This window comes from Enoplosus armatus, chromosome 22 (assembly GCF_043641665.1).
Source record: "Enoplosus armatus isolate fEnoArm2 chromosome 22, fEnoArm2.hap1, whole genome shotgun sequence".
NCBI classification, from domain to species: domain Eukaryota; kingdom Metazoa; phylum Chordata; class Actinopteri; order Centrarchiformes; family Enoplosidae; genus Enoplosus; species Enoplosus armatus.
This window is the reverse complement of record NC_092201.1, coordinates 11,390,248-11,414,548: the sequence shown is the minus strand read 5'-3', so window position 1 is coordinate 11,414,548 and position 24,301 is coordinate 11,390,248. Positions and strand designations below refer to the sequence as shown.

Below are 24,301 nucleotides of genomic sequence, written 5' to 3'. Positions count from 1 at the left end.
CTTACTCAGCCAAGGAGTAATAATATATTTCTGCTGCTAGTATTTCATACGATAAGCATTAGTACAGTTAAGCATTTTAACATTGGTTTCCAATTCCTTATTTTCAGGCTCTTTTGTTGTTCCCCTCGTGATGTGCTTGACCCATCTGGCATAGTGGGAGACTAGCTGAACCCCCTCCCTGACCTGTTGCTGTTTCCCCCTGAAGACCTCCACCACCACCTCCTTCCTCATCCTCCACCTCCTCTTCCTCCCTCCGGCCGCCCCTGTGATGCCTCCCTCGTGCTGTGGCTGCCTGTCACAGTACACCCATCATCATCTGGTTGCCTTCCTCCTCACCTTCTTTAGGTAATCTAGGCCGACCCCTCCTTAAAGGTCAAACCTGCTAGCATTGTAAATGTGCTCCTGGGTTAGATTCTAGATGACTGATACCAGACATGTCCTCAGAGTGACTGGAAATATACTGAGGGCTGGACTGGTACAACTGACCTGTCTAGTTTGACTTTTGTGTTGATTATTTTTTGTTTTGTTTTTGTTTAATTACCTTGTTGTTTTATTGCCTGTTCAGTGCAGACAGTCACAGGAAAGATGGGAAAATGAGATTTCTAACTAGCCATTCGCAGCCCACTGAGCCACAAGAACGAACCACAGGAGAATAGCGGAGTTGCATAAAAGTGAAATGTAGCTAGGGCAGATACATACGTGAATGCATGTGTGCTGTTAATTTAGGTGAAAGGTCTTTGAGACATGGTCAAGATAACATGGACTATAGGTACTGATTTCCAATAGGCAGGGTTGCTACACAGAAAAAGTCTTAAAAAGGAGTGAAAATGAATTGTGATATTTTCAGGTAATTTTGAAACGGAGAATGTACAGCAGTGCTGGATATAAATCCTATTTATGGCCACCTGGTACGTTCGTGTTAATCTTAAATTACAGTTGATGTGGTATCACACGTCTGCGGCCGTGTCACAACACTCTTATCAGGAGCAAAGCGAAGTGCCTTCTGCACCAGGAAGTAGCACACAGTGAATACCGCTGTTCAGCACAAAATTTGGGCTTGGTTTGGTTTTCGGTTATTTCCAGTTTCTTAGATAAAGATGTTGCATTCCTGTGTTTCCTGTAAATTCTTTCAGCAGAATTGCTACTAGTTTGGAATTTAACCTTCTGCATGCCTTATGTGACCTTATGTAGCCCAAGACAACTAACAGGAACTTTTAAAGGACTATTCATAGTCCAAATAGGTAATATGCTATATTATGGTGTTATTATGTAAATAATTACCATTTTCAAACCACAACAGACAGAAGTGTTCAGTAATTAAGCAGTTGCATCCCCTCTAGCTGTTAAATAAATCTCTATCCAATTCCTATCGACTGCACTCGCTGAGTAAAACGTTTTTCTGTCTCTCCAGCTATGTGTTGCTACATGCGTCCAGGAAGACGTTCAGCAATGTGAAAGTGAGCATCTCAGCCCAGTGGACGCCATCCGTCCAGAATGACAGCGCGCCCGCTTTCTCCCCTGGCGAGGTACTGAGCACTGGCAGAACAATCCACTAGAGTACAATGTTTCTCCCACACATGGACGCTGACTTGGTTCAATAAAAACAAAATTAAAAGGGAAGAAGTTGGCTTTGCAACCAGTGAAATGTCCCATAATGTCTAGCCTTGCCACTGTGGAAGCAATCATTGTCAAACTGACAACAACCAAACATCAAGTTCCTGGGAAAATGATATAAGTTGGGTGTTGATTCACTGTGTTTTCTCTGACTGTCCCAGACATGGGAGGACAATCGTCTGTTTGCAGATGAAAAGCAGGCCACTCTGTTCCTTGGAGTTCTGGACTCCATCTTCCTCTTCTCATATGCAGTGGTGAGTGGCAAACATGAATTTCTGCAACGTCGACCACTGAAATAAGCAGAACTTGCAGTAGCTGATGGTGGCATTAAGATGCAGCCTCCTTTGAATCTTAAACATTAGTTGTCTTCTATGTCACTGTCCACACAGGGTCTGTATCTCAGCGGTGTGATTGGGGACAGAGTGAACCTGCGCTACGTGCTCTGCTTCGGCCTGTGTGGCTCTGCTGCAGTGGTGAGTACATAGACCTTGTGTTCGGGTGTGTGTGCAATCCTTGATGGGGTGCTTTTGGTAACATTTGTTCCCAATACTCTGAATTCATATAATATTTTGGAATTCAACTGTAGCTGTCTGTGTGTTCGCAGGAGTTTGTGTTTGGCACTCTCACCGAATGGCTCCAGATCTACAACATTTACCTGTACTGTGGCCTGTGGGTGCTGAACGGCCTGCTGCAGTCAGCCGTATGGCCCTGCGTGGTAGCCGTCATGGGCAACTGGTTCGGCAAGACAGGGTGCGTTACATTTCTCCGTTTACAAGACCTGCATTTGTCTAATGTTGCTTCAAGTTTTACCAGTGAATATGTTTGGAATCGCAAGTGCAACATCTGATCCAGCCTAGAAATATTTAGTCGAGTTCGTGGCTGTCAAGCTTTATGAGACACAGCCACGCACGGAAACACTCTTGCTCACACTCACACAATGACTTCCATTCACTGGTGCTGCTGCTAAAACATAGACGCCATTTAGACCAGCTTTCCTCAGGACTTGTAAACATAATTTGTTGAATATAAAAATAGCAAGTCACTGAGCGGTCTGTGAGGTTGGGTTTAATGAACTATAGTAAGTTTTGTCACATTAAGTAAAGCATTTGACGTGTTTTTTAAGAGACATTTCTGAAAATGGAAGGAGGCATTTAAAAAAATACTTTTTATAATTGAGTTCATGACGTTGTTTTGCAGCCGTGGCTTTGTGTTTGGCCTGTGGAGTGCTTGTGCCTCTGTTGGCAACATCCTGGGAGCCTTCCTGGCTTCTAGCGTGCTCAAGTATGGATATGAGGTACACACACATTATTGATAGCTTTCACCACAACATTCTCAGCTACTAAATGCTAACATGATGTACCATGTGTCGCTGTGTGCAGTACGCCTTCCTGGTGACCTCAGTGGTGCAGTTCGCTGGTGGGGTGGTGGTGTTCTTCGGCCTGCTTACCTCCCCAAAGGAAGTCGGTAAGAACGGCAAGAGACGTGAACAAAACGCAGGTTCTTTGTGTACTTAAGGTGTGTTCAGTTGCATCCCAACATTACTGGAAATGCTGCTCGGGTGCCAGTATTCCACATACCTTTGAGAGATGAAACTCTGTTTACTTTAAATTGACCTTATCCCCCCATTTTGAACTTGTGTCTGATTGACTAAACTCTTGATTGAATTTAGGCAATTTAATCTGGAGCTTGAATGTGTGTGTTTGTGCGTGTCAGGTTTGAGTTTGGAGTCAGAGACCGGACTCGGCCCGGTGGAGACGGACACAGACAGCCACAGGCCTCTGATGAGCGACGAGGAGGAGGAGGTGGAGGTGCACAACAGACCATACCAGTCAGTTCAGCAGCCAGACGAGCCGCTGGCCGAGCCTCCTCGAGCCATCGGCTTCTGCCAGGCTTTCTGTCTGCCTGGAGTGCTTCCTGTGAGTCCAACAACTCCCAACAAGTCAGAGATTAAATGATACAAATACATCACACAGTTTTCACACCGTGTTGACTCTGCTTGTTTGTACTGCAGTATTCCCTGGCTTATGCGTGTCTGAAGCTGGTCAACTACTCCTTCTTCTTCTGGCTTCCTTTCTACCTGAGCAACAACTACGGCTGGAAGGAGGCCGAGGCCGACCGCCTGTCTGTGTGGTATGATGTCGGAGGAATCATCGGTGAGTGTCGGGCAAATTTATGGATGAATTTGAGTTGAAAATCACTTTTGTCAAGGGACATTGGTACTGGTACAGTAAAACATAAGATAGTATATTATAATGATTGCTAGCCTTATTCATAATTGTATAGGTCAACTAAATTATGAGCAAATTATGAAAATACAACATCTCTCCTCCTCTGTCTCCTTTGTACATAAACATCTTTAGAATTTGGACTGTTTTTGTCAGTGTCTCTGTTTTTGTTTGTTTGTTTGTTTGTGTCAGGAGGGACAGTTCAGGGCTTGATTTCCGACTTAATGGGAAAGAGAGCCCCAGTGTTGGCCTTAAGTCTGGCGCTGGCGATGGGAGCTCTGGTGGGATACAGCCGTGAGTATAGAGTCGACGCTATGTGTTGATTAAGTGATCAAGAGAAAATCAATAAGCAGCAAATTTGATAATTAAGTAGTCATTATTCAAGCTAATTCCGGTTTCGAATGTGAATATCTACTTTGACACATAAGCGCACTACTGCTTAAAATCACACACAAAACATCCAGGATCCATTTTGCATTCTGACTTGAAGTAATGAAATCGAGTAAACTCTCATTATATAAGGCTGACGGTGGCATTATGACATTATTAGCCACAGTATCACTATTCTACTCTCTCTCTTTCTTTCTCCATCCTTCTCAGGCTCACCTAATGACCAGGTGATAAACGGCGCGCTGTTGGCTACCACTGGCTTCTTCATTGGCGGCCCATCTAATATGATCAGCTCCGCCATTTCTGCTGACCTAGGCAGACAGGACGCTCTAAGGGGTAGTCAGGAGGCTTTGGCTACTGTCACTGGCATAGTGGACGGAACTGGAAGTATAGGAGCTGCCGGGGGACAGGTGAGCAGAAAATACTGGACGTTTCACAAGGAAAACTCGGTTCACTATACAGAAAATGCATACGTAACAGCAGGAAAAGACAAGATTACATTACAGATTAAAGGACATAAAAGTTGAGCTAAGAGTTTTTTGACTTGTTCATTTACATCTCCATCGTTCTCTAGTACCTGGTGTCCCTGATTGAGAGCAAGCTGGGCTGGATGTGTGTGTTCTACTTCTTCGTCGTCATGGTAAGACGATTTCCTGAAACCAAACTGAACTGAAGACATTTCTGACATGTCACAGTAGGAAAAGCACAGGTGTCAACATTAAGTATGCTGGCTCACTGTCACGTGTCATGTTATTAATACTATGACAAGTCAAAATGTCAGCTGTGATGTCTTGTTTTTACAATACATTATTGCATAAATATGACTTTTTATTTGCCAATTCTGACTAAGTATATTAACATATGTAGTATGTTTTGTATGGGTTTAAAGTACATTTTGATTTCTAGCTGGTAACCCCATAGCTTCATCACTAACATTAATCTAAACCCTTGCATAACTTTGATTCTTGTGTCTTTGTGTTACAGACAGGGGGCAGCATTGTGTTCATCACTCCCTTGCTCCTCAAAGAAGTGCGTGCCATGTGGAGAGACCGACGAGCGCTGCACCGCCAGCTGTGAAAGCGTCACCATCTGCCAGCCATAATGTTTCTACTCTTATCAGTGACAACACATCAGGGCCACTCAGAAACGGCTCCTTTTTAGGTGAGTTGCGGAGGTGGAAAGATTTGGTGGGTGCTGTTTCTCACAAAGATGGTTAAAGTGGCACACACAACGATCGATGTGAGCAGGCAGAGAGTCTTTGAGCACAACACTGATGTCTTATCCACTCACTAAAAGCCTAGAATGCAAATGTACACTTCTTTTAGTGTGAATACAAGGATTTAGAGGTTGAGCTGAAGTGCCTGATTGGGGAATAGGCTTTTAAAGGGACCTGGCTGTCAGGCACAACCAGTCTGTGAATTCAGGCCTTGCAGGGCCATCACAGAATGTACCAGTGTATATATTTTAGGATTTAAATGGATGTAAAAACATAACTTTTTAAAATGTCGATGCTCTTGAGTCGAGTTGAATACATTTTGGCCTCTTAAATCAGGAGTCCTTAACTTAAAGATCAGTGCCCGGTTGCATAAACTACCATAAGTTTGCCCCTTATGCAAAATATTTACCTCAGGGGTCCATTTAGGAAAGTGTGGTGATTTTCTATGTGAGTCAGTGTTTAATTATCTGTATTCTGCACCACATATAACCTAATAAGTTGGAAAAGTTGAAAAAGAACGAAATCAAAATGGACAGAAGATGAGAATGTTGTAACAGCAGATTTGTGCACCTTGAACACATCTCCCACAACCGACTGGAAAGTCCTCAAGGCAATCAGTTCACTTTTAAGAGGCCGTTGTGGGTCCCTTTAACATTTTCTGTGGAAAATAGTTACTAAGGACCTTCTAATAACGCATAAGGGTGTAACTAAGGGCAAACACTTAGTGACCAAAAGGTTTTCCTGAGGAAATCCTTATGGTGATTCTTAGATGCACATTTTATGCAACCTGGCACAGGCCCTCTGAGACAATTTGGGGGTCAGGATTGCCTAAAGAATGTGAATAATAATGGTAATGTAGAAATGTATTGTCAGCTTTTGTAGATATGTATGATATTTTGAGATACTGAACATTGCACTGTAGTATTCTTACAGTAATTAGACTTGAAGATTTTAGTGAACCACTTAGATCTTTGCTGGGTTTTGGGAAACCTTCACGTGGCAGCCACTTGATTTCTCTTATGTACAGTTTTGTGGATTCAGGGTTAGAAACTATACTGTAAAGCCTTTTCATTACGGGGACTAGTGCTCTCTGTGTATGTGTCGGTCACTGACTTGATATTTGCTCATCATTCCTTCTTCACTTCCTGTTCACTGGAATGTTTACGCCTCACGTTTTAGTATCTCAAGTCACAGGAGGTCGCTGTGAAAAACTTCACACACACTAACAGACACGTAATTACAGTGTAGCATGCCTAATACACAATGAAGTGTAAACCGCATACTGACATTGCAGAAGAGAAAGGTTTTGCCTGTTTAAGCTGCACAACTGACTGTGACTCTGTGTCTGAACGTTGTCTGTTATTACGGTAAAATACTAGTCTTATTACACTATAATTACTCTTGATCAGGGTGGGGAAATTATCATACAACACCAGCCATATTTTACGTAATATTTGGGCAGGTTGTCTACTTTACTACACACTTTGGTCAATAACTGGCCATCATTTTGGGCAAGATCGTTATGGTTAAAATCACCAAAAAGAGATTTGTGATTGTCCAGCCACCGTGGCCAATAGAGACAACAGGTAGTTTGCTCGGTTGCATGTAGATACGTGAATCACCATGTAGCTGCTTTTGAGACAGGTTCCTCATGCAGAACTCAGAGCAGTGGAGCTTAAAATGAGACTTGCACCTCCTCGTCTCTGAACTTGCCAAGTAGATGATCTAATCGAATGTAAATTGAAATGTATGTGGAATGTGTAAGACTATCTGTGGTGTATTTCTTTTTTTGATTTATTTTTATTTATATGTACTTTTCAAGTTTTAACTAATGTAAATGCTAATTTTAATTTTAAATAAATGCAAATGACATTTTGCAAATTGTGTGTTATCTTGTTAAACACCTACAGAGTATTTTAGATAAGTTACTAATGGTTTAGGTGGAAACTATTTTGGTTTTCTAACTAGTGTATCCTTTTCGAAGTGTATTTTATTACTTCTTCTAAGTTGCATTCAGCCACATTATTGCCAAAAACAGTCGTCTTTGTCTGTATGCAATGTTACTTGAAAACGACCAGGGGGTGCTAAAAGGAAAGTAGAAACCTCACGTTTCAACCTCTCTCTCCTCTTAATAAATATGCTCAGAACGCTTAAAAACAAGACTGGAAACAAAAACTTCAGACCAGTATTTTGTGGTTTATATCAGTCTCGTTCATTAACATTTTATTATTTTGATCACACTATATGAAATCAACAATATGAAAGGCAACAGTGCACCAACAACCCAGCAATATATTTTCTATACAAATATCATCAAAAAGGATATGATTCTGATCCCGTACAAATACACTTCTTACATGTTGCAAGGTTTCATAAACCAGTATTAAATTACAATACAATTATCATAAATGGTGTACAAAGATGATCATACATTCATGCATATAGAAAGTAAAACAGCAAACGCTACGTTTTGATGTAGCTGCGACAGCTGAATTAGGAAAGCCAAGTTTGCTTGGGCACAGCCAGACACTAACTGATCAGTCTCGACATTTTAGTTTTCTATTTTAGTTCCTCCTAACGGACATGAGGAAGACTAACAAAGCTACAAAGAAATCCTAAGGATTGTTTGAACAAATGTTAGAAACTGTCAAACAGTGTGACAAATCTGATTGGAGGGGGGAAAATAGTTAATCCCAAATGTCAAGAAATTGCTAATCTGTGCCTCAGTTTCTCAGTGAATATTTGTATGGTTCTTTTGTGTACACTACCATTTAAAAATAGTTCTCCTGTCAACAATGTTTAAAGTAGTGCAAATATATAGTTTCAGAAATAACAATTAGTTATCGCAAAAAATAGGGTATTTATAATTATTTCCCTACATAACAAATGATACAAACTCAAAATAACTTAATATAGACTTTAAAAGATTCCTCTGAAACGCGCTGAGAAGATAGGTGCACACAAACATTGTCACACACACACACAAAGATAAGTTGACAAACAAAACAAGTAATTCTGACAAATTAAAAACAGTTTTAAATAGCCATGTTTGCTATTTTTAGATCTGTGAAATATCGCCTTGTTGAGCCCTGAAAGAAACCAACGTGTTAACATGATTATGGGCAACTGCTTTCATGCCGATTTTTCGCAGAGACTGAGGCGGTTGGTTCATGAAGGAGACACTGAGAGACTTTTAAGGGAGGCAGACAAAAGCGTGTCTGAATGTCAGGCCACTTGTCTGGCCCCAGAAACCCTTTGATCCTGAAAGGGTCGGGGACATTTTCTCCTTAAGGTTCCCTATTAAAGTTTGTCCCTTTTCCGCATCCTCCTTCCCACCATTATTCCTCTTCTCTATTTCTGGGAAAGCTGTCAAAGCAAAGTGAGGCAGAGACAACAAAACCCGTCTGGGCCCACCCCCCCCCCCCCCCCAAGGGACCAGAGTTTCCCCTGCATGGAGCTGGGCCCCGCTCTGACACACTGACTCTTTTACCTGATGTGAAACTCTACACAGAGCGCTGAACCTCGACAGCTTTCACCACAACACAATAACAACCCCCACCCTCCTTGTTTCTGTCTCTCTTTCGCCTGTAGACGCAAACAACCTGAGCTACATTGTTTTTTTTTGTGAGGTTTTTTTTTTGTATTTAACTTGTTTATTTAACTGATGAGGTAGTAAAAGTGGATTAATCCAGGTTATGGCTTTTTATCCACATACAAATTAGAATGACTGCTGGTAGGGAAAAAAAGAAGTAGGCACGTCCTATTTGAGTCACCACAACTGTTGGTTGAGCAGTTGTGGTGGGTTTACACTATATATTTGAACATCTCGACATGTTTGAGATCTTCTGTGACGCATTATTTATCACTCAAACGGCAAGAGACTTGTATAAATGATGTGTTTCTAATTGAATGGCACAGTAATTCGTCTTTGGTTCAACTGCCTCAGCTGCCACAACTTTTACAACTTGTGGAAAACCTCAAGATAAACACCAAACCAACACATTCACACACACAAACAAACTTCTATGCATATTTACACAACGCAAACACTTATAGGACTGCAAGGCGACAGATAATGTGAAGCAGCTCGACTCTTCATATAAAAAAATTGCCAAAAGTGAAACCAGAAGTTTGGATTCCTCTGAGCTGCAGCACAGTGATAAAACGCTACATTTCGTGTTTAAAACCTACAAGGTGGACATGACATGAAGACAAAGTGTGGAAAATGCTACATTGTTACAAGCATAAAGCTGATAAAAACATAGAGCTAAATAAGATATGTCCTGGTCTGTTACCAAAAAACATTTGATCTTTACAACCCCATTATGCAAATTATACAAAGCAAAAAGGAATAGTTGGAAGTTTGCTGTGTTTTTGATGGTGTAAAATATATATGGCTAATGTTTTTAAGCGGCAACGGTGGAGTGTATATGAGCCATAATGACTTTTAGTCTCACGCATAATTTGGGGGCAATGGCACAGGTTTCCATAAACACCTTATTTTACCTCGTTTTACACATTGCTTGTTTAGTCTTGTATTTTACTTTGACGATGATCTAGCATCGTGAATAATAAATAAATAGTCACATTAGGAAACATTATTATTATTACTGATATTATTATCAGAATTTAAGTCACTATTGTACAGGTATGGTCGAATTACCTTATCGCTGAACCTCCACCGTTGACCTTTAACCTGGAGCTAATCACGGTCACGCTGCCAAATTCTGAGCCCTGGGTGAGGTTTTGACCCCTGCCTCGACTCGTGCTTTGGGAGCCGTGGGGTGAGACTAAAGGCTGAGTGTGGTGCAAGGCCAGGAATAGTAACTCATCTAATCAAAACCTCTCATGACTTTTAGCGAGAGGAAGAAAAAAGGTCGAGGACTGAGGTCAAATACTATCCAAGGCCTGTTCAGAAGAAAATCAGCCTCTTAAAACTAGAGCCTGTTTTCTGTTATTAAGAGTGCATTCAAAGTTCTTTCACAGTATAGTCAAAAGCTGAGGAAAACAGTATATAGAATACATAGAAGACTTGCAATTATCAACAAAAAATGTTTCTAAAGTCTGAGCTTGATGAACTTGGAAAATGGTAGCTTCCTTGTGCTGAAATATGTGGTGTCAGAAGAGTTTTTTAAGCCCATGCTGTATGAGCTTGACAGTCAGTTCCAAATCGCTACATATGTACATATGATATGAAACATATCTATGTGAGGTGACGTGTGGAGGGATATCGACCACTATGTGATCCTCCACCGGGGGTAGTTGTGCTTTTCTACTGCCGAGAAGATGCTTTGTAATGCAGAAGCCTCCTCCTCTTCACCTTGAAGAAATCTGGAGAGTGAAAGAAGACAACAAAGAGTCAGTAAAATACCTCCAGACAATCTGTCCTAGTTATCTTGCATCACTTTTCTACATGTGATATGTAGTATAGAACCAAAAGCTTGTGCTACTAAGCTAAGCTAAGCAGCTGGTAGTGGTAGCGTCATAGCTACCATACAAGCATGAGAGGTGTATCGACCTTTTCACCTAATTCTCGCCAAGAAAGCACATAAGCGTATTTCCCAAATGTCGAACTATTGCTTCATTTAAGTTATTTGGTGGACTTACCTGTGATGGCAGGCTGTCTGCGTTTTCCTTGCCGTTTGAGCCGATAGCACCCCCTGGTTATCACTTCCAGGTATTCATCCCCGGATGAGCTGCTGGACCCTGGAGAGTCCTCGCCTGACGAAGATGATCCTCGCCTTCTGCCCTGTGGCAACACCCCTGGCCTAACCATGCCGCTGCAGTAAAACGCTGGCACTTCCTGGCACCCGAGCTCCTCCCACTCAATGTTGGAGTCCTCTCCTGGCACTTCACTCTGGAAATCAAAGTTCCAGCGCTTGTTGGCCACCTCCACGCTCATGCAGAGGACCCGCTGGAAGTCCTGCTGCAGCTGTTGGTGGTCCACAGGCCCGAAGAGGTTCCTCCGCACCGGCCCCACCTTCAAATTCAAGGCCTCGATGCCCCCCAGGCGTACGAGCTCTGAGTCAGATGCCATTGCTGGTCCTGCTGTTGATGTTGATGGAGAGACTGTCGCCATTTCCCTGTCAGAGAACAAACATATGCAGGCACACCAAGTGTTAGAGGAAGGGCAGAGGTTGAGTGTTGGCTCTGCAGAGCTTCAATGAGGTGTGATTTGGGTTTTTACTGGCGTAGATTACATACAAACACACAAGCTATTAAGTGCTCAAACCCCAACACACACACCAGCAGTATCTGCCCTCCTGGGCGCCTTCGTGTTTTATGTGATCAAATACATGTGTGCTCTAACCCGCTGAGTAATTACTGCAGCAACAGGTAACAGAACCAACACCAAATAAATCACCAACAAAATTCACACACAGCCTGCCGCGTCAAAGTGAACCCGATTCTCCACCTGCTCTGGTGTCTGCCTGTCAAAGGTCGACCTTTAAGGTCAGTAGGTCACAGAGAAGGAGCCCATGTGGGCTGCTTGAGAGGAATGTTTTCCACACAACCCACCTGCTATCTGCCACATTAAATTAGAGCACAACTGTTGAATTCTGAGATTGAAGTCTACACTGGATATTCTGCCTTATTTATCGTATCACAACCTGCACTTTCTCTACATGGAGTGAGATATCATATTGCATGTAGATGGACAATAACCACATCCCTTGCTGACTCTGCAATCTCTAACCCTCTGTTTGACTCCCACTAAACGTACTGCTCAGTGCTTTATCAGCTGTGTGTTGGCAGTAAAAGAAAATGGTATGTGTTTTCTGGGATGGGCAGTAACTACAACAGAGCTGCGACATATACGGCCCTGCTACTGATGTCATACATAAGGTCTACAATAGTCTTTTCCTGATCTTAAATACTGCAAACTGGATTTCTGAACTACAACTGGTTTGTGGTGACAGGATTAATTGCTAATGCGTGTGGTCGTGTGCATCACTAACAGACAATAATAACTAAATTGGTAAGGGGCTTAAGGTGGCTCAAGCATTTCCAGCTTTTGATCTTGTATAGAGGCCCTGTGGCAATAAATTGTAATTGTACCTTTAATATTAAACGTACATGGTGCATATACCTAAATACTGTCCATGTAATCAAATGACCACAAAGTTACTTGGGGAAGAGGGGTGTGGGGAGCTGAAAAGGGGCCCCATGGTGGGTTAATCCGGCCCTGCCCCAACCTCTATCTTATAGCAACTGTATAAAACTGTAAATGATCTCACAGGTAAAACACGTGTGCAGAGTGACTTTTAGAAATACTGACATGCATGTCTCCCCAAAATCAGCCTTAAGACAGAATCAAGACGACGGCTTGAAAAAAACACCTGAGAGGGGGCTTGGGGGGGGGGGGGGGGGGGCAGAGCGTTGCGCAACTGTTTTGACACCTACAGAATAAATAGCTTCTTAGAGCACTTTCACGGGTCAAACAGGCTGTAACTTTACGATGTCTGTCTCCTCATATAAACTGTTCAAAACCATGTGCTGGAAACCACATCAGCCGACAAATGTACACATTTTCTTAAGTGCGCACTTTGGTCTAATAACTATTAATTATAGATTCAACCCGCACAACTTCCTTTATTTTTATGTTTCCTTTGGAGCTGGATGAATATCAAAGGTATTGGAACAACACAAAACCCTAATTGCTTTCTTCCACCAACAGGGCTGCTCTCTCCAAGTGAAAGTTGTTTGCGTCAAAAATGAAGCGGGCGCGGTATGCAGATCAGGTTTCCACTTTGCTCGGGTCCCGGCTTGCAGGAAAACACCGAGAAAAACCCTCAATATCTTACCCCGAACTCTCCAAACAATTACCACAATCAAACATGCAGCAACTGTCTCTGCAGCCACAACAAATTGCCGTGTATTATTGAATGTAACAACACCAGAAAGTTCACTTTAAGCTTTGTAAAGTGACTGAAGTATGGAGGAACAACTTCATGACGCAGTCAGATTCAGCGCGGATGTGGGTCAATGAGATGCGACACAAAAACAGCCTGCATCTTGTCAAGGCACTTAACTCCCATATTACACACATACAACAGGCACTTAATACTCATTTAAATATTACTAGCAAGAATAAAATAGTATTAATTAACACAGCTCTATTATATACGTTTTAACGGCAAGCAAAGCGGTGAAAATCTTATAAAACTGCATCAACTTTAGCTTAACATTATCCAGACCAAATCTAAAATAAGCCCAAACAAGAGACTTACTAAGAATACGTGAAATAAAATATACTATAACGTCAAGAACTAGAGATATTTCCCTCTTACCATCTGCGTCAATATCTCAAAACTTCTCAAAAGTTGAGTTTCACGGCTCGAGCGTTTCGTTCCCAAACTTGACCGAGTCAGAGGAATGAGAGGTGTTCCTGACAGCCCCGCGGTTACAAACAGTGTCACTTTGAAAGGTTTCGGCAGGCACTGCCCACGGGAGGGTCGTTCCTGTCCCCTTATTTGCGACTTGTTTGTAAAAGACTCAGGAGACGAGGAGGGGACGTCCTACTAGAGGAGTCAGTCACGTGGTCCCCATCAAAACAGTCATTGTTGGAGCGCAGCCAGGAGGTCAACATCACTATCATAAATTCTTTAATACAACACAAGCTGCTGTTGCTTTGCTGCAAAAGTGCGCGAAAACACGTCCAAGATGTATGAAAGGAAAAAAAACTGTTACAAAGCTGCTTTAAATGCTATTTTTATTACGTATTTATAAAAGTGTTAATAACGATACTAAATAGTTTTCTTACCCTGTTATCATGCTGCTAAAAAGCTCCTGGTTCAGTCTGTGCGCTCCTGCTCCAAACCTGTTGCTGCTGCACTGTGTTCCGCCCTTGTGCTCCGCTTCTCCTTCAGAGCGACTAGAAGTAGGTCAAATATCTTGGCAGTGGCGGCCATTTCCCCTTCTCCCTTAAATGTGACACACATTCTCGTGTAGTGCTTGCATCACGTTTTATTATGGCCCCGAGCCCACACCCTCGGAGTCACGTTGAACTGCAACGTGACTCCAACTAGGTCAGACAACTCCATTTTGACTTCTTCTGCAGATTTGTCACATCCCCTTTTGGATACATGTATATACATAGGTTTATGAAGTGGGGAAAAGCACTGAAACCCATGTCATGATCATGTGCATTTGGTAATTAATAGAAGAAGTGGAGAAGTGAGACACTGCTATCCCTCTCTTTAGAACTGAAAAAAAGTTCATGACTTATTGACCTTTTAATTGACTTATGTCTTAAATCAGAATTTGTTCGTTTTACTTCGTTTTTACTCCAAGAAAAAAGACTAATCTAAAGGCCCATGAGAATTTCTCTTATTTTACTGGAACATAACAATTCTGACAATATAGCCATGTAATGAGTCAGGTGTTAAAATAATAGAGCTGAAACAATTAATCGATTGATAGAAAATGAATCATTAACAGGTAACAGGTCAATCGCTTAAGTCATTTTAAAGCAAACATGCCATACCTTCCAGCCTCTCCAATGTGAATATTTGCTGGTTTTCTCTGTCTTTTTAATAACAAACTGAATATTTTTAGGTTTTGGTCAAAAAACAAAATTTCAATATGCCAAATTTGGCTCTTGGCTCTTGGAACTTGTGATAGACATTTTTCCACTGATGTCCATGATTAATCAATTGAATAAGAAAGTAATCGGCAGATTAATCGATAATGAAAATAATCACTAGGTTCACTCCAAATGTTTATCTAATTTTCCAATGTGTAAAAAACTGATTATTGATTAATATAAGAAGTATATACAAAGTAATTTACACTCCTTCTTTTCTTGCATTACACTTTGACTTTTTCTTCAAACTTTTGTGATATCTTTATTTCCAATTCTTGAATGACTGCACAATAGCCTTTCCTTATTACATCACGTTTGCTTCCCATAACTTCCCTACACCTACCATGACACACTATGAAATACTGTGGGCTCTTCTTTCCCATTGTAATTGACAAATAGATTCTCCTTTTTCTTATTATTACACAGGCTCTCTGTTACAAGCGTGTTACAACAGCCTTATTGTTGCATAGGTCTTCAGTGACACTGTGTCGAAGTCATTTGAGAGGCCTGCTAGTTGACCAACGCCCCTCACTCAGAAAGGTTATTCCAGGTTCTACACACACACACACTTACTATTTTTATACATTAGTCAACGCCTGGACTGCCTCATATGAGTAACGTTTCCCCCGCTCAAACTTTTGAAATACAGGCAACGTTGCTGCAAGTGGTCTATGAGATGCACTGCTTCAATAATGTCAATGACCGCAGCGGTCATTGTTTGTGGGCAATGTGTGTGACAGCCGTGGCCTAGGAGTAATTACGCCACCACTGTGGAATGTTTCTTGGTTAGAAAAAGCTATTTTCACATGGGGGGGCTTCGCAGAAGTTCAAGGCAGCTCGGGACAAGGCTCAAAGCAAACTAAACAATTAACCCAAATACACCCAAGTGTGTTTGAGTCTCTCACAAAAATCCATAATTCTCAACCTTGGACTTAATTTACTCAGTTTCTGAATGGTAAGGGCTTTGAACCGTATATTGGAGTTTTTAAAAAGCAAGATCCTCTCCAGGGTTATCAATAATGTAAAATAAAGTCCTCCAAATTATATGATAAAATACGTTGTTTATCCATGCCCTCCTGGACGACTAAGAGAACTGATCTGATGCCCCTATCGGGAGTATGACATCATTTGTCTCTGTGCTTTCCAAAACCGTTACAAACCACTGATGAAAAATAAATCTGTTTTCATGATGTGACAACACTATTGTTTGGTTAGGTTTAGGCACTTTTTGGGAAGACAGTCTTGTTAATGGACTAACATTTTTACATAGCGCAAATTGCCAAAAACATAAGAACCAAAACGTTTTAACCAAAAAGTGAAGGCAACTGTTGGCTAGTAAGATTAAAAATATTTTTTGCATATGTCAAAGTGCACCTTAATGGTCCTTGGCGCGCACATTTCTTTGGACGTAACTGTTTTGATGTCCAACGAAGAAAAAAAATACATAACATTTTCCTTTTCTGACCCCCCTAATGATTTCCGTACAGTAACCTAAATGAAAAAAATATGGAAGATCTGCGCCTCCACTGACATACTTTCAGCGCAAACTCTTAGTTTTTTTCACATGCTGAGTTATTTTAGGTCTCTCCCATTGTGATACATAACAGTCAATTAGGGTTGTGCCCCAGTTCCCTAATGCCCCACTAATCTGTGTGTCAAGTGGCCTTTATACACTGTCATATTTGAGGGTTCACCAGCAGACAATGAGGCCTCAGCAGCATGATCCCTCACTGTTTTGTCAGCTCCCTGACCTGTATTTACAGTCAGCTTATTGTTCGACATTAAATTCCTAATCTTCTTCTTCTTGTCTACAGTGCTGTGTGTGTATTTTGGTGTGCCACCCCCCTCCCATCTTAAATCCTTTGCTGTATGTTACAGTCGGCTATGCAGTCATTAAGCCCATTGTCTTCCCTCCACGGTCAGTGCCCTTTGCATACATTAGCATGCTTGTGAAACAACAGTCACACAGTACAATGTGACTCGGGTCAGAAGACGATTTGCTGGGGAACTGTCACGGTGGTGCTAGCCAAAAAAAAATCAATTTACCTCTTTTCATTCAAATGTTACTGATTCACTGAGGCATAAAACAAACAAAGGACCCAACAGAGAAGCCATTAGGAAGCTGACCATACATGTATCCTACAACTGCAGGCAGTGCTTTACAAATTTATGTAGTATCAGTGTTAAGCAGTTGGAAATGATCTGTAACATTTATCAAATAAAGAGAGAGAATAGAGAGAATAATGCAAACATAGCTTGACAAAGCCTTATCGAAAAATGCCACGAAGAAAATGAGTTGTCATTACTATCGTGTATTCCTGCAAGGAAAACGTTTGAGGAATGTAGTTCACAACAAAGCAGCCACAACACGTAAAATGAACGAAAGACAAATAAATAAAAGTAGATCTAATCATTATGAAGTCATCACTTTAATAACATTATTAAAACACCTTTACCAGGTTGTCTTATTAAAACAGTAGTTTGACATTTTGAGAAGTAACTCTTCTGCTTAGCTTTCTTGCCGAGAGACGATTGATACCACTCTCATGTCTGTATGGTAAATTTAAAGCCGCAGCCAACGGCTGGTTAGCTTAGCTTAGCATAAAGACTTGAATCAGGGGGAAACAGCTAGCCTGCCTACCAGTACCCCTAAAGCTCACTAATTAACACTTTATGTCTCATTTGAATAATCTGCACAAAAATCAAAATGTAAAAACAAGTAACTGTGGTTTTATGTGTGGTTTCTGCTAAGCTAAGCTAACCGGCTGCTGGCTGTAGCTTCAGATTTAGTGCTCAGACATGATATGATCGATCTGCAAATGACTCTGGTCATTTTTCCTTCTTTTGGGCGATCAACAAAGAGACAAAAGCATGGAACAAAATTAATGTTATGGCACAGTACAACAGCTACAAACGAGGATAGGATAGTTTCCATTTTTGACAATACAACCATAACGACTTTAAAATCACAAGTAATACAACTTAAAATGCTGTTTGGTTTCACTCCGGATGAGACAGAGGTTTCAGAGAACTGCAGGTCAGAGGTCATTGGCACCCGGTACCTTGAAACTGAGAATTCGGTGCTGACGATACACCAAGAGGATGTACATCATGCACCATATGGCTCATTTCATTTCAGCAGGAAGTCTCTGTGGTGATGGTGAAGTTGCGATTGGAAAGAACAGAGCACAAAACAGAGAAGAGGAAGTTGAAGGTTCACAGGTGCAGTATGGGGGTTTTCACATCCTTCTGCTGTTCACTTTCGGAAGCAGATACTGAGAAGAAGCTCACCGCAGACTTTTAGATTGTTTACGTCACTTAGGAACAAGGAGAAGAATCACAGCAAGATAGCAACAAAATTAAATCAAGTAAAAGAGAAAGAAGGGGAACTGTGTGTACATCATTCAGTCTGCTAACTGGTGGTTTAAGAGATGAATGGCCTCACAGTCTCTGATTTTCTTTGACACACTGGAAATATGAATTAATACCTCCAAGCGGCTCATCTTTACACATATGCACATGTATACATGCAAACATTCATACAGTAGATAGAGATCTAACCCAAAACAAGCCGTGCACGACATTAGTAAAGAAAGCCTGTAGGCTAAAACAGCACAGAAGCTATATTATATACAGTAAGAGTATGGTTTTTAGTCACTCTAGTATTGGTCAAATTTTTTAATTTGTCCTTTGAGACCAAATATCCGCCAAACTAATGACATTCCCATCAGCCTCTGCCGTACTTTGTGTTTATTTCTAATTAGCAAATGTTAGCATGTTAACACGCTAAACTAAGATGGTAAATATGGTAAACACGATACCTGCTAAACCTCAGCATGTTAGCATGGTGACCGCACCACAGTGCCTATAAGTACGACTGCACAGGACCGATAGCATGTCTGTAGACTTATTGTATGGAGGAAAATGTTACACAGCACTACTGTCTCAATCATATTTACGTGGCAGAACCTAAATACACACAGTCATTGTAGTGCTTTTAAACAGCAGGCAGTTTGTCTAATCTTGTTATTGTTTGACCTGCAAATCCATTCTTACTGGCACATAAATACTGAACAGGGAGTAACTTATCGTCCAGGCTGGGAGACACACTGCAGCTTTTTCTTATCTCCAAATGCAAGTGATCTGGGGGGTGTAAGCTAAATTTGGAATTTTGTACTTTGTGAGAGGGGGTGGGGGAGTATTACAGAGATACACAGAGGAATAAAAAACCTAAAAGTGAAGTCACACACACACACACACACACACACATACATACACAGCACAAGTAAGTGGGAGGAGTTTACATAGGAGTATTCACTCAGCTGTGGAGGCCACAGGTGGGGTTGTGGGGGAGGAGGGAGGAGTGAACCGTACTCTGATTTCATATGTGTGTGTGTCAGTGTGAAAGAGGGAGTGTGTGTGTGCTTTCTCGGGGAGGGTCTGCAGAAATTTGGGGTGCAGGGAGAGTGAGGCAGCCCCGCAGGTAGCTGGATATTGTCAGGGGTTCGCCAGGAGAGCTTGCATGTCAGGGTGAATGGGTTTAAGATGAAATATGCCCAGACTCAGTGTGTTTGTTTTGGGGGGGTCCTCAGGGGCTGGCCTGGGGGGTTACCGGTGTAACATACAGTTTGGGGACCCGGGGGGTTTATTTTCTTTGAGCAGTGGTGGCCAAGCGCAAGTCTTCGTATGTCGCCCATGTGCATTTATGGGTAAATGTAAAGCACTTCTTGACTTTTGAGAGCAGCCTGGGCTTTGAGGTGATAACATCGTGCTCTTTGAAATATTGTTTTGTGTGTTTGTGGGCGTGGGGAAGAGGAGGAGGGGTCGAAGGGCGGGGCGAGGCGAGGCGGGTGTAAATCGATCCTTTGTTTTCGTCCTCCGCATATGTGTCTGAGAGGGACTTGTTTTGGTCTCTCTGAGGTGAATTTGAGACTAATTCAATGTCAAAACTAGAGAGAAAGTCACAGCGAGACAAAGAAATGTCTGAAATATGTAAAGTAGAAATCAAGCAAAAATACGTAATATGTGTTTTCAAATGAGACCATCTCACCCCTGATATTATATATGATTATTTTGCAACGTAATGTTAGCAACAACAGGGACTCTCTGAAAAATATACTGTATCTGCCATTCATAACTCCAGGAGGGTTGTGTCCCCCCATCTGTTTCTGCTCCATGCAGCTGAGGTGAAAAGGTGGTGTGCTTCAGCTGATGTGTTTTTCGCCCCTTATCTACATCTGGGGAACATCTGGTTTGCATCTGGCCCTGGCTTTGTAGTATTGGGCTGTGCGTGAGCATGACAATATGTTTGTGTTTGGAATATATTTATGTGTGTGTGTGTGTGTGTGTGTGACTGGCTGGATGAGGGAATAAATGAATGAGGGCAAATCACTGTGCTAAAAAGAAAAGTGTGTGTGTTGTTGTTGTTGTGTTACCTGGCTTCCAACCAAGATTAATGTTGCTTGTCTTAAATTGTGAGAATGTTGAGCAGAAATTGCCACATGTATACTTTTTTACTGGGAAAATCAGATATGTCATGCTATCTGTTCAACACCTGTCACTATCAGATAGGAAATCTGCTTGCATGACTTAACAGCAGGCCTTATCTGTTTGACATGTGTGGGTAGGAATCTTTTAGAACCTCTTTAGTACAGTCTTTGCTCGTTTTATAATCAAATTTAAAGTGGAAAGATTACACTGTGGATGATACCCTGTTCAAAAGTAATAATAAAGTGTAGAACGCATCATTAGAGTGATCACGGAGACACCAGGTTTTCATCCAATCACAACGATATATCTTTTGCCAAATGTCTGATAGTGAGCGGTGAGATGAGGGATGAAGTGCGAGGAGAAAAGGGGAGGCCAATATTTGGAGTTCCTGTGTTGGGGGCCCATGGTATTAATGGTAATGGGCTTAGGTACAATTTCCATGGTGTCGGACTACATGAAACTGTCAAGACAAGCCAAGGTAGGAAAAGAGAGTGGAGGGAGATGAAGGAAATGGGTCATCATGTTTCTTGTTGATGAAAATATTCTCTAATCAAAAAAGACACTGAAACTGGACATGGCCTCCTGGTGGCTCTCACTAAGCAGTAAACTGGAAAATATGACCTGCAGTGCCCAGCGGTCATGTGACACCAGTAAGCTGCACACGGCACGTACATGTTTTCCCGCCCAGCCAGTGTGTGATGTGAAGGATGCCACAGGCATGACTGAGTTTCCAGACTGAACACTGGTGAGTTCAGCTTTCTCTCGATGAGTCCTCGCTTGCTCCCATCTGAGAAGCAGCTTGTTTGTCTCTTCAAATGTTCCCCCTTTTAAAGGAACACTCCACCAATTCACATATAAAGTTCAGTTTGCTTTCCACAAGGACAGCCTGTACAACTAATGACCTGATGACATCATCAGGGATGCCTCAGATTTGGCTTAATGAAAGACACTTTTGAGTTGCAGTATGGGAAATGTAGGATCCTGTGTTTTTGGAGCATGGGGGACTAAAAATCAAGATATCTCTGCTTCTGTTGCTTCGATATTGACGATAAAGTTTGGTTTTAACAATGTTTATAATGACTAACCGACCAGCAAATGGGGTTGAAGTTTCATTTATCATTTTATATTGGCAGAAAAGTTTCTATACTGCAGGTAAGAGGTTCCCAACTGCAGAAAAATGAATATACTGGTTCAGCTCTCAAACCCTCAGATTTATTTTGCTGGGTTGGGAACCAAAAGAAAAGAAAGCCAGTCTATGAGGTCTCACATCAGTGTGTTGCTACTATTGCAGTCTCAGTTTGAGATTTCAGCCACTGTGTTTTACGTAATGCCTCTACATGAATGCCTCCAATGATTTTCAGTTTTCAGATTTGGTTCTCAGGACACGGAGGATGCAGTGATTTCATTCCTGATTGAAGTGAGTGTGTATGGTAGGGGGAGGGGGGTTACATATATGGGTTAGATTCCTTGGAGCTATGATCTGGAACAGTAAGCCTTGAGTGGCGTGGGCTTGGGAGGTGAAGGGAGTACCCGGCTTCTGTGGCCCGGAATAATGTCTCAATTCTGCCTGGCTGAGCCTCTTCACTCCTTACTTACTTTCTATGTGACCATGTATGTGTGTACACCACTCCAGCCGCTTGAGTATGTGCGTCCATGTGTCATTTTCATTCTAGGTGGTTGTAAAACTATGTATGAAAGTCGTAGTGACAGCGAGAGAGAAAAAAATATATATGTATGTGTGTATGAAAGTGTGTGTGTGTGTATGAGGGAGTGAGACAGGAAGCAACAAGGGGCCCACTCTCAGCCACAAAGTAGTAGTAGTGACTAAAAAGATTCAGCATAGGGGGAAAGTGGGTTACTGCAGTGTGTGTATATAAATGTGTGTGTATTTATAACTCAAGAGTGCATCTTAACAGCCCGCCAATATGAATAAATGTGTGAAATGTAGCTTGTACTAATCTATTAATGCCATTTGTGTGACAATGTGAACTTCCTCCTCAGGGGGCCCACAGTGGAAAATCATCATGATCTTGCATTTCTGTGATAACAACAAAAAGGCTGCTGACATGAGTTAGAGTTTTTACTTTTTAAGCGGCCTCTGTGAAGTAAGATTTTTTTTTTTTTTGCCTTTACTTTTTAGGGTTAGTGTTCTCTCACCTGCCCCGTGTTTACTGCCAGAATAGAGCCCTAAGTGGCTACCATCAGCTAAAAATAAGGAATCACAGTAGAAAACACATCACTTGTTAGTGTTCATGACATCATGAGCTCATGAAGAGCTTTTAGGCTTCATTCTGGTGAGAATCATGTGTCTAGTGGGGTCACACAGGGTCACGGGTTCCCTGCAGGCTCCATGTCAGAGCTGTTCCTCTGTAGCAGCTTAACCCCATGTTTTGATCCAACAGTTTGTGACCACAGATGAAAATACTACAGAAACACAGCATTTGTTACACAGGGAGTACCTCATGAATAAATGTATTATGTAAAAGTGACTTCTCTGGGATCCTAATCTGGTCATCTTCTGTGATTTCCTTTTGCAAGCAAACCTATCAGAAGCACATCACAGCACAGGGCACAGATAGGTTGGAAACAGTTGAATGAGTTGAATCAGTGCTGCGCAGCTTCATTGTGCGGCGCCATCTGGTGTCCTGTAAAAGCTACGACTTCTGGCTTTAATGGGGACATCATGAGGACTCACAAAATGTCAGCTCTGAATGTGATTTTGAACTCCAGCAGGCGATGTGCTCTTACAGCGCTCTCTGCTGGTGATCAAGCAGGACTGATGCTTTAAAGTGACACCAGACATTAGGAAAGGACAGTCAGTGACACAGTGAGGGAGTATTCAGTAGGTTTCAAGGGCTTGTTCATGAAATCACCTGATTACATAAAAAGAAGTTTCAAGTCAAATAATAAAAAAATGAAATCCCCTAAATTGATTTGTGTTTCTCGGGTTTTACTGTACAGCTGTGTGATAGTTCAGTGGGTGGGATCTATAGGAGGGCCCCATGTTGACAATGTCAGAAACAGGGAGGTCCGTTAAGATGTCTGTTGTCAGGAGACACAGACTCTGCCACACCCTCTGAATCATCAAAACTCCAATAGATGCTGTATGTTTAGCGTCCCTCTCAGCGGCACAGTGAGAGCTTAAAAGAGTACTCGAAATTGATGAATAAAACTCTGACTTTTTATTCTTGATTTTAGTCCCTAGTACGGGTCACTTTCCCATGATGCAACTCAATATTGTCTCTCCAGACGAGAGAACAACAGACGCATGTAAAGCTGTAGTGAGGGTTCAAATGATTTCCCACACTGCACACAATGTAGAAATTACCAGATCAAACGCACACAGAAGTCCAGGAACAGGTGGTTTTACATCAGAATGACACAAAGCGTTCAAAGCGTTCCAGATTACAAGTTACAAGCAGCGTGTAAAAGGAATAAGGGATTCCCCCTGGTGGAGGGAAGCTACAACTACAGACATACCTGAAAGATGTAGTTACTATTAACTTTTCAGGTTAAGATTTTACGTTGGGGCCCCTTTCATGTCTCCGATGTTGTCAGCAACACCACCAAAGAGATACTTACCCTCTAAACTTATCAGATGGTTTCATTTCAGTAATTGTTCAACATTGTTGTTATCATCATCATTATTATTTCACAAAAAAGCAAATATTAGGGGCGCCCGGTAGCTGTGTGTCATCTCTCTCTCTCTCTCTCTCTCTCTCTCTCTCTCTCTCTCTCTCTCTCTCGCCTTCCCTGTCTCTGTTCAGCTGTCACTAATAA

General features: G+C 41.8%; 2 protein-coding genes across 7 annotated transcripts; one reads left to right on the top strand and one right to left on the bottom strand.

Moving 5' to 3' along the window:
- Positions 1 to 218: 218 nt before the first annotated feature.
- On the top strand, positions 219 to 5,319 carry slc37a3 (solute carrier family 37 member 3). 5 transcript variants are annotated; one of them, XM_070928597.1, is made up of 13 exons: positions 219 to 345; positions 1,412 to 1,526; positions 1,776 to 1,868; positions 2,004 to 2,087; positions 2,219 to 2,364; positions 2,812 to 2,908; positions 2,994 to 3,107; positions 3,369 to 3,530; positions 3,626 to 3,767; positions 4,032 to 4,133; positions 4,488 to 4,639; positions 4,804 to 4,869; positions 5,214 to 5,319. In XM_070928597.1, the coding sequence occupies exons 1-13, from the start codon at positions 269 to 271 to the stop codon at positions 5,304 to 5,306; spliced, it is 1,443 nt and encodes a 480-aa protein (XP_070784698.1). In that variant the 5' UTR covers positions 219 to 268; the 3' UTR covers positions 5,307 to 5,319. The 5 variants fall into 5 exon arrangements, with proteins under 5 accessions (XP_070784698.1, XP_070784697.1, XP_070784700.1 ...); XM_070928596.1 differs by having other exon boundaries at positions 4,440 to 4,639; XM_070928599.1 differs by lacking the exons at positions 2,219 to 2,364; positions 2,812 to 2,908 and having other exon boundaries at positions 4,440 to 4,639.
- Positions 5,320 to 7,633: 2,314 nt separating this feature from the next.
- Positions 7,634 to 14,220, bottom strand: cdkn1d (cyclin-dependent kinase inhibitor 1D). 2 transcript variants are annotated; one of them, XM_070929228.1, is made up of 3 exons: positions 14,210 to 14,220; positions 11,053 to 11,528; positions 7,634 to 10,776 (listed from the first exon to the last, which is right to left on the bottom strand). In XM_070929228.1, the coding sequence occupies exons 1-3, from the start codon at positions 14,218 to 14,220 to the stop codon at positions 10,718 to 10,720; spliced, it is 546 nt and encodes a 181-aa protein (XP_070785329.1). In that variant the 3' UTR covers positions 7,634 to 10,717. The 2 variants fall into 2 exon arrangements, with proteins under 2 accessions (XP_070785329.1, XP_070785328.1); XM_070929227.1 differs by lacking the exon at positions 14,210 to 14,220 and adding an exon at positions 13,737 to 13,907.
- Between the last annotated feature and the right edge of the window lie 10,081 nt (positions 14,221 to 24,301).

What these genes read in the sequence shown, in the direction of transcription:
- slc37a3 (XM_070928596.1), top strand. Translation starts at nt 269, where the DNA reads ATGCCTCCCTCGTGCTGTGGCTGCCTGTCACAGTACACCCATCATCAT. An exon ending in TGCTCAAGTATGGATATGAG is followed by an intron (nt 2,909 to 2,993) that starts GTACACACACAT and finishes CGCTGTGTGCAG; the next exon opens with TACGCCTTCCTGGTGACCTC. An exon ending in TGATGTCGGAGGAATCATCG is followed by an intron (nt 3,768 to 4,031) that starts GTGAGTGTCGGG and finishes TGTTTGTGTCAG; the next exon opens with GAGGGACAGTTCAGGGCTTG.
- cdkn1d (XM_070929228.1), bottom strand. An exon ending in CAGACAGCCTGCCATCACAG is followed by an intron (nt 10,777 to 11,052) that starts GTAAGTCCACCA and finishes TTCACTCTCCAG; the next exon opens with ATTTCTTCAAGGTGAAGAGG.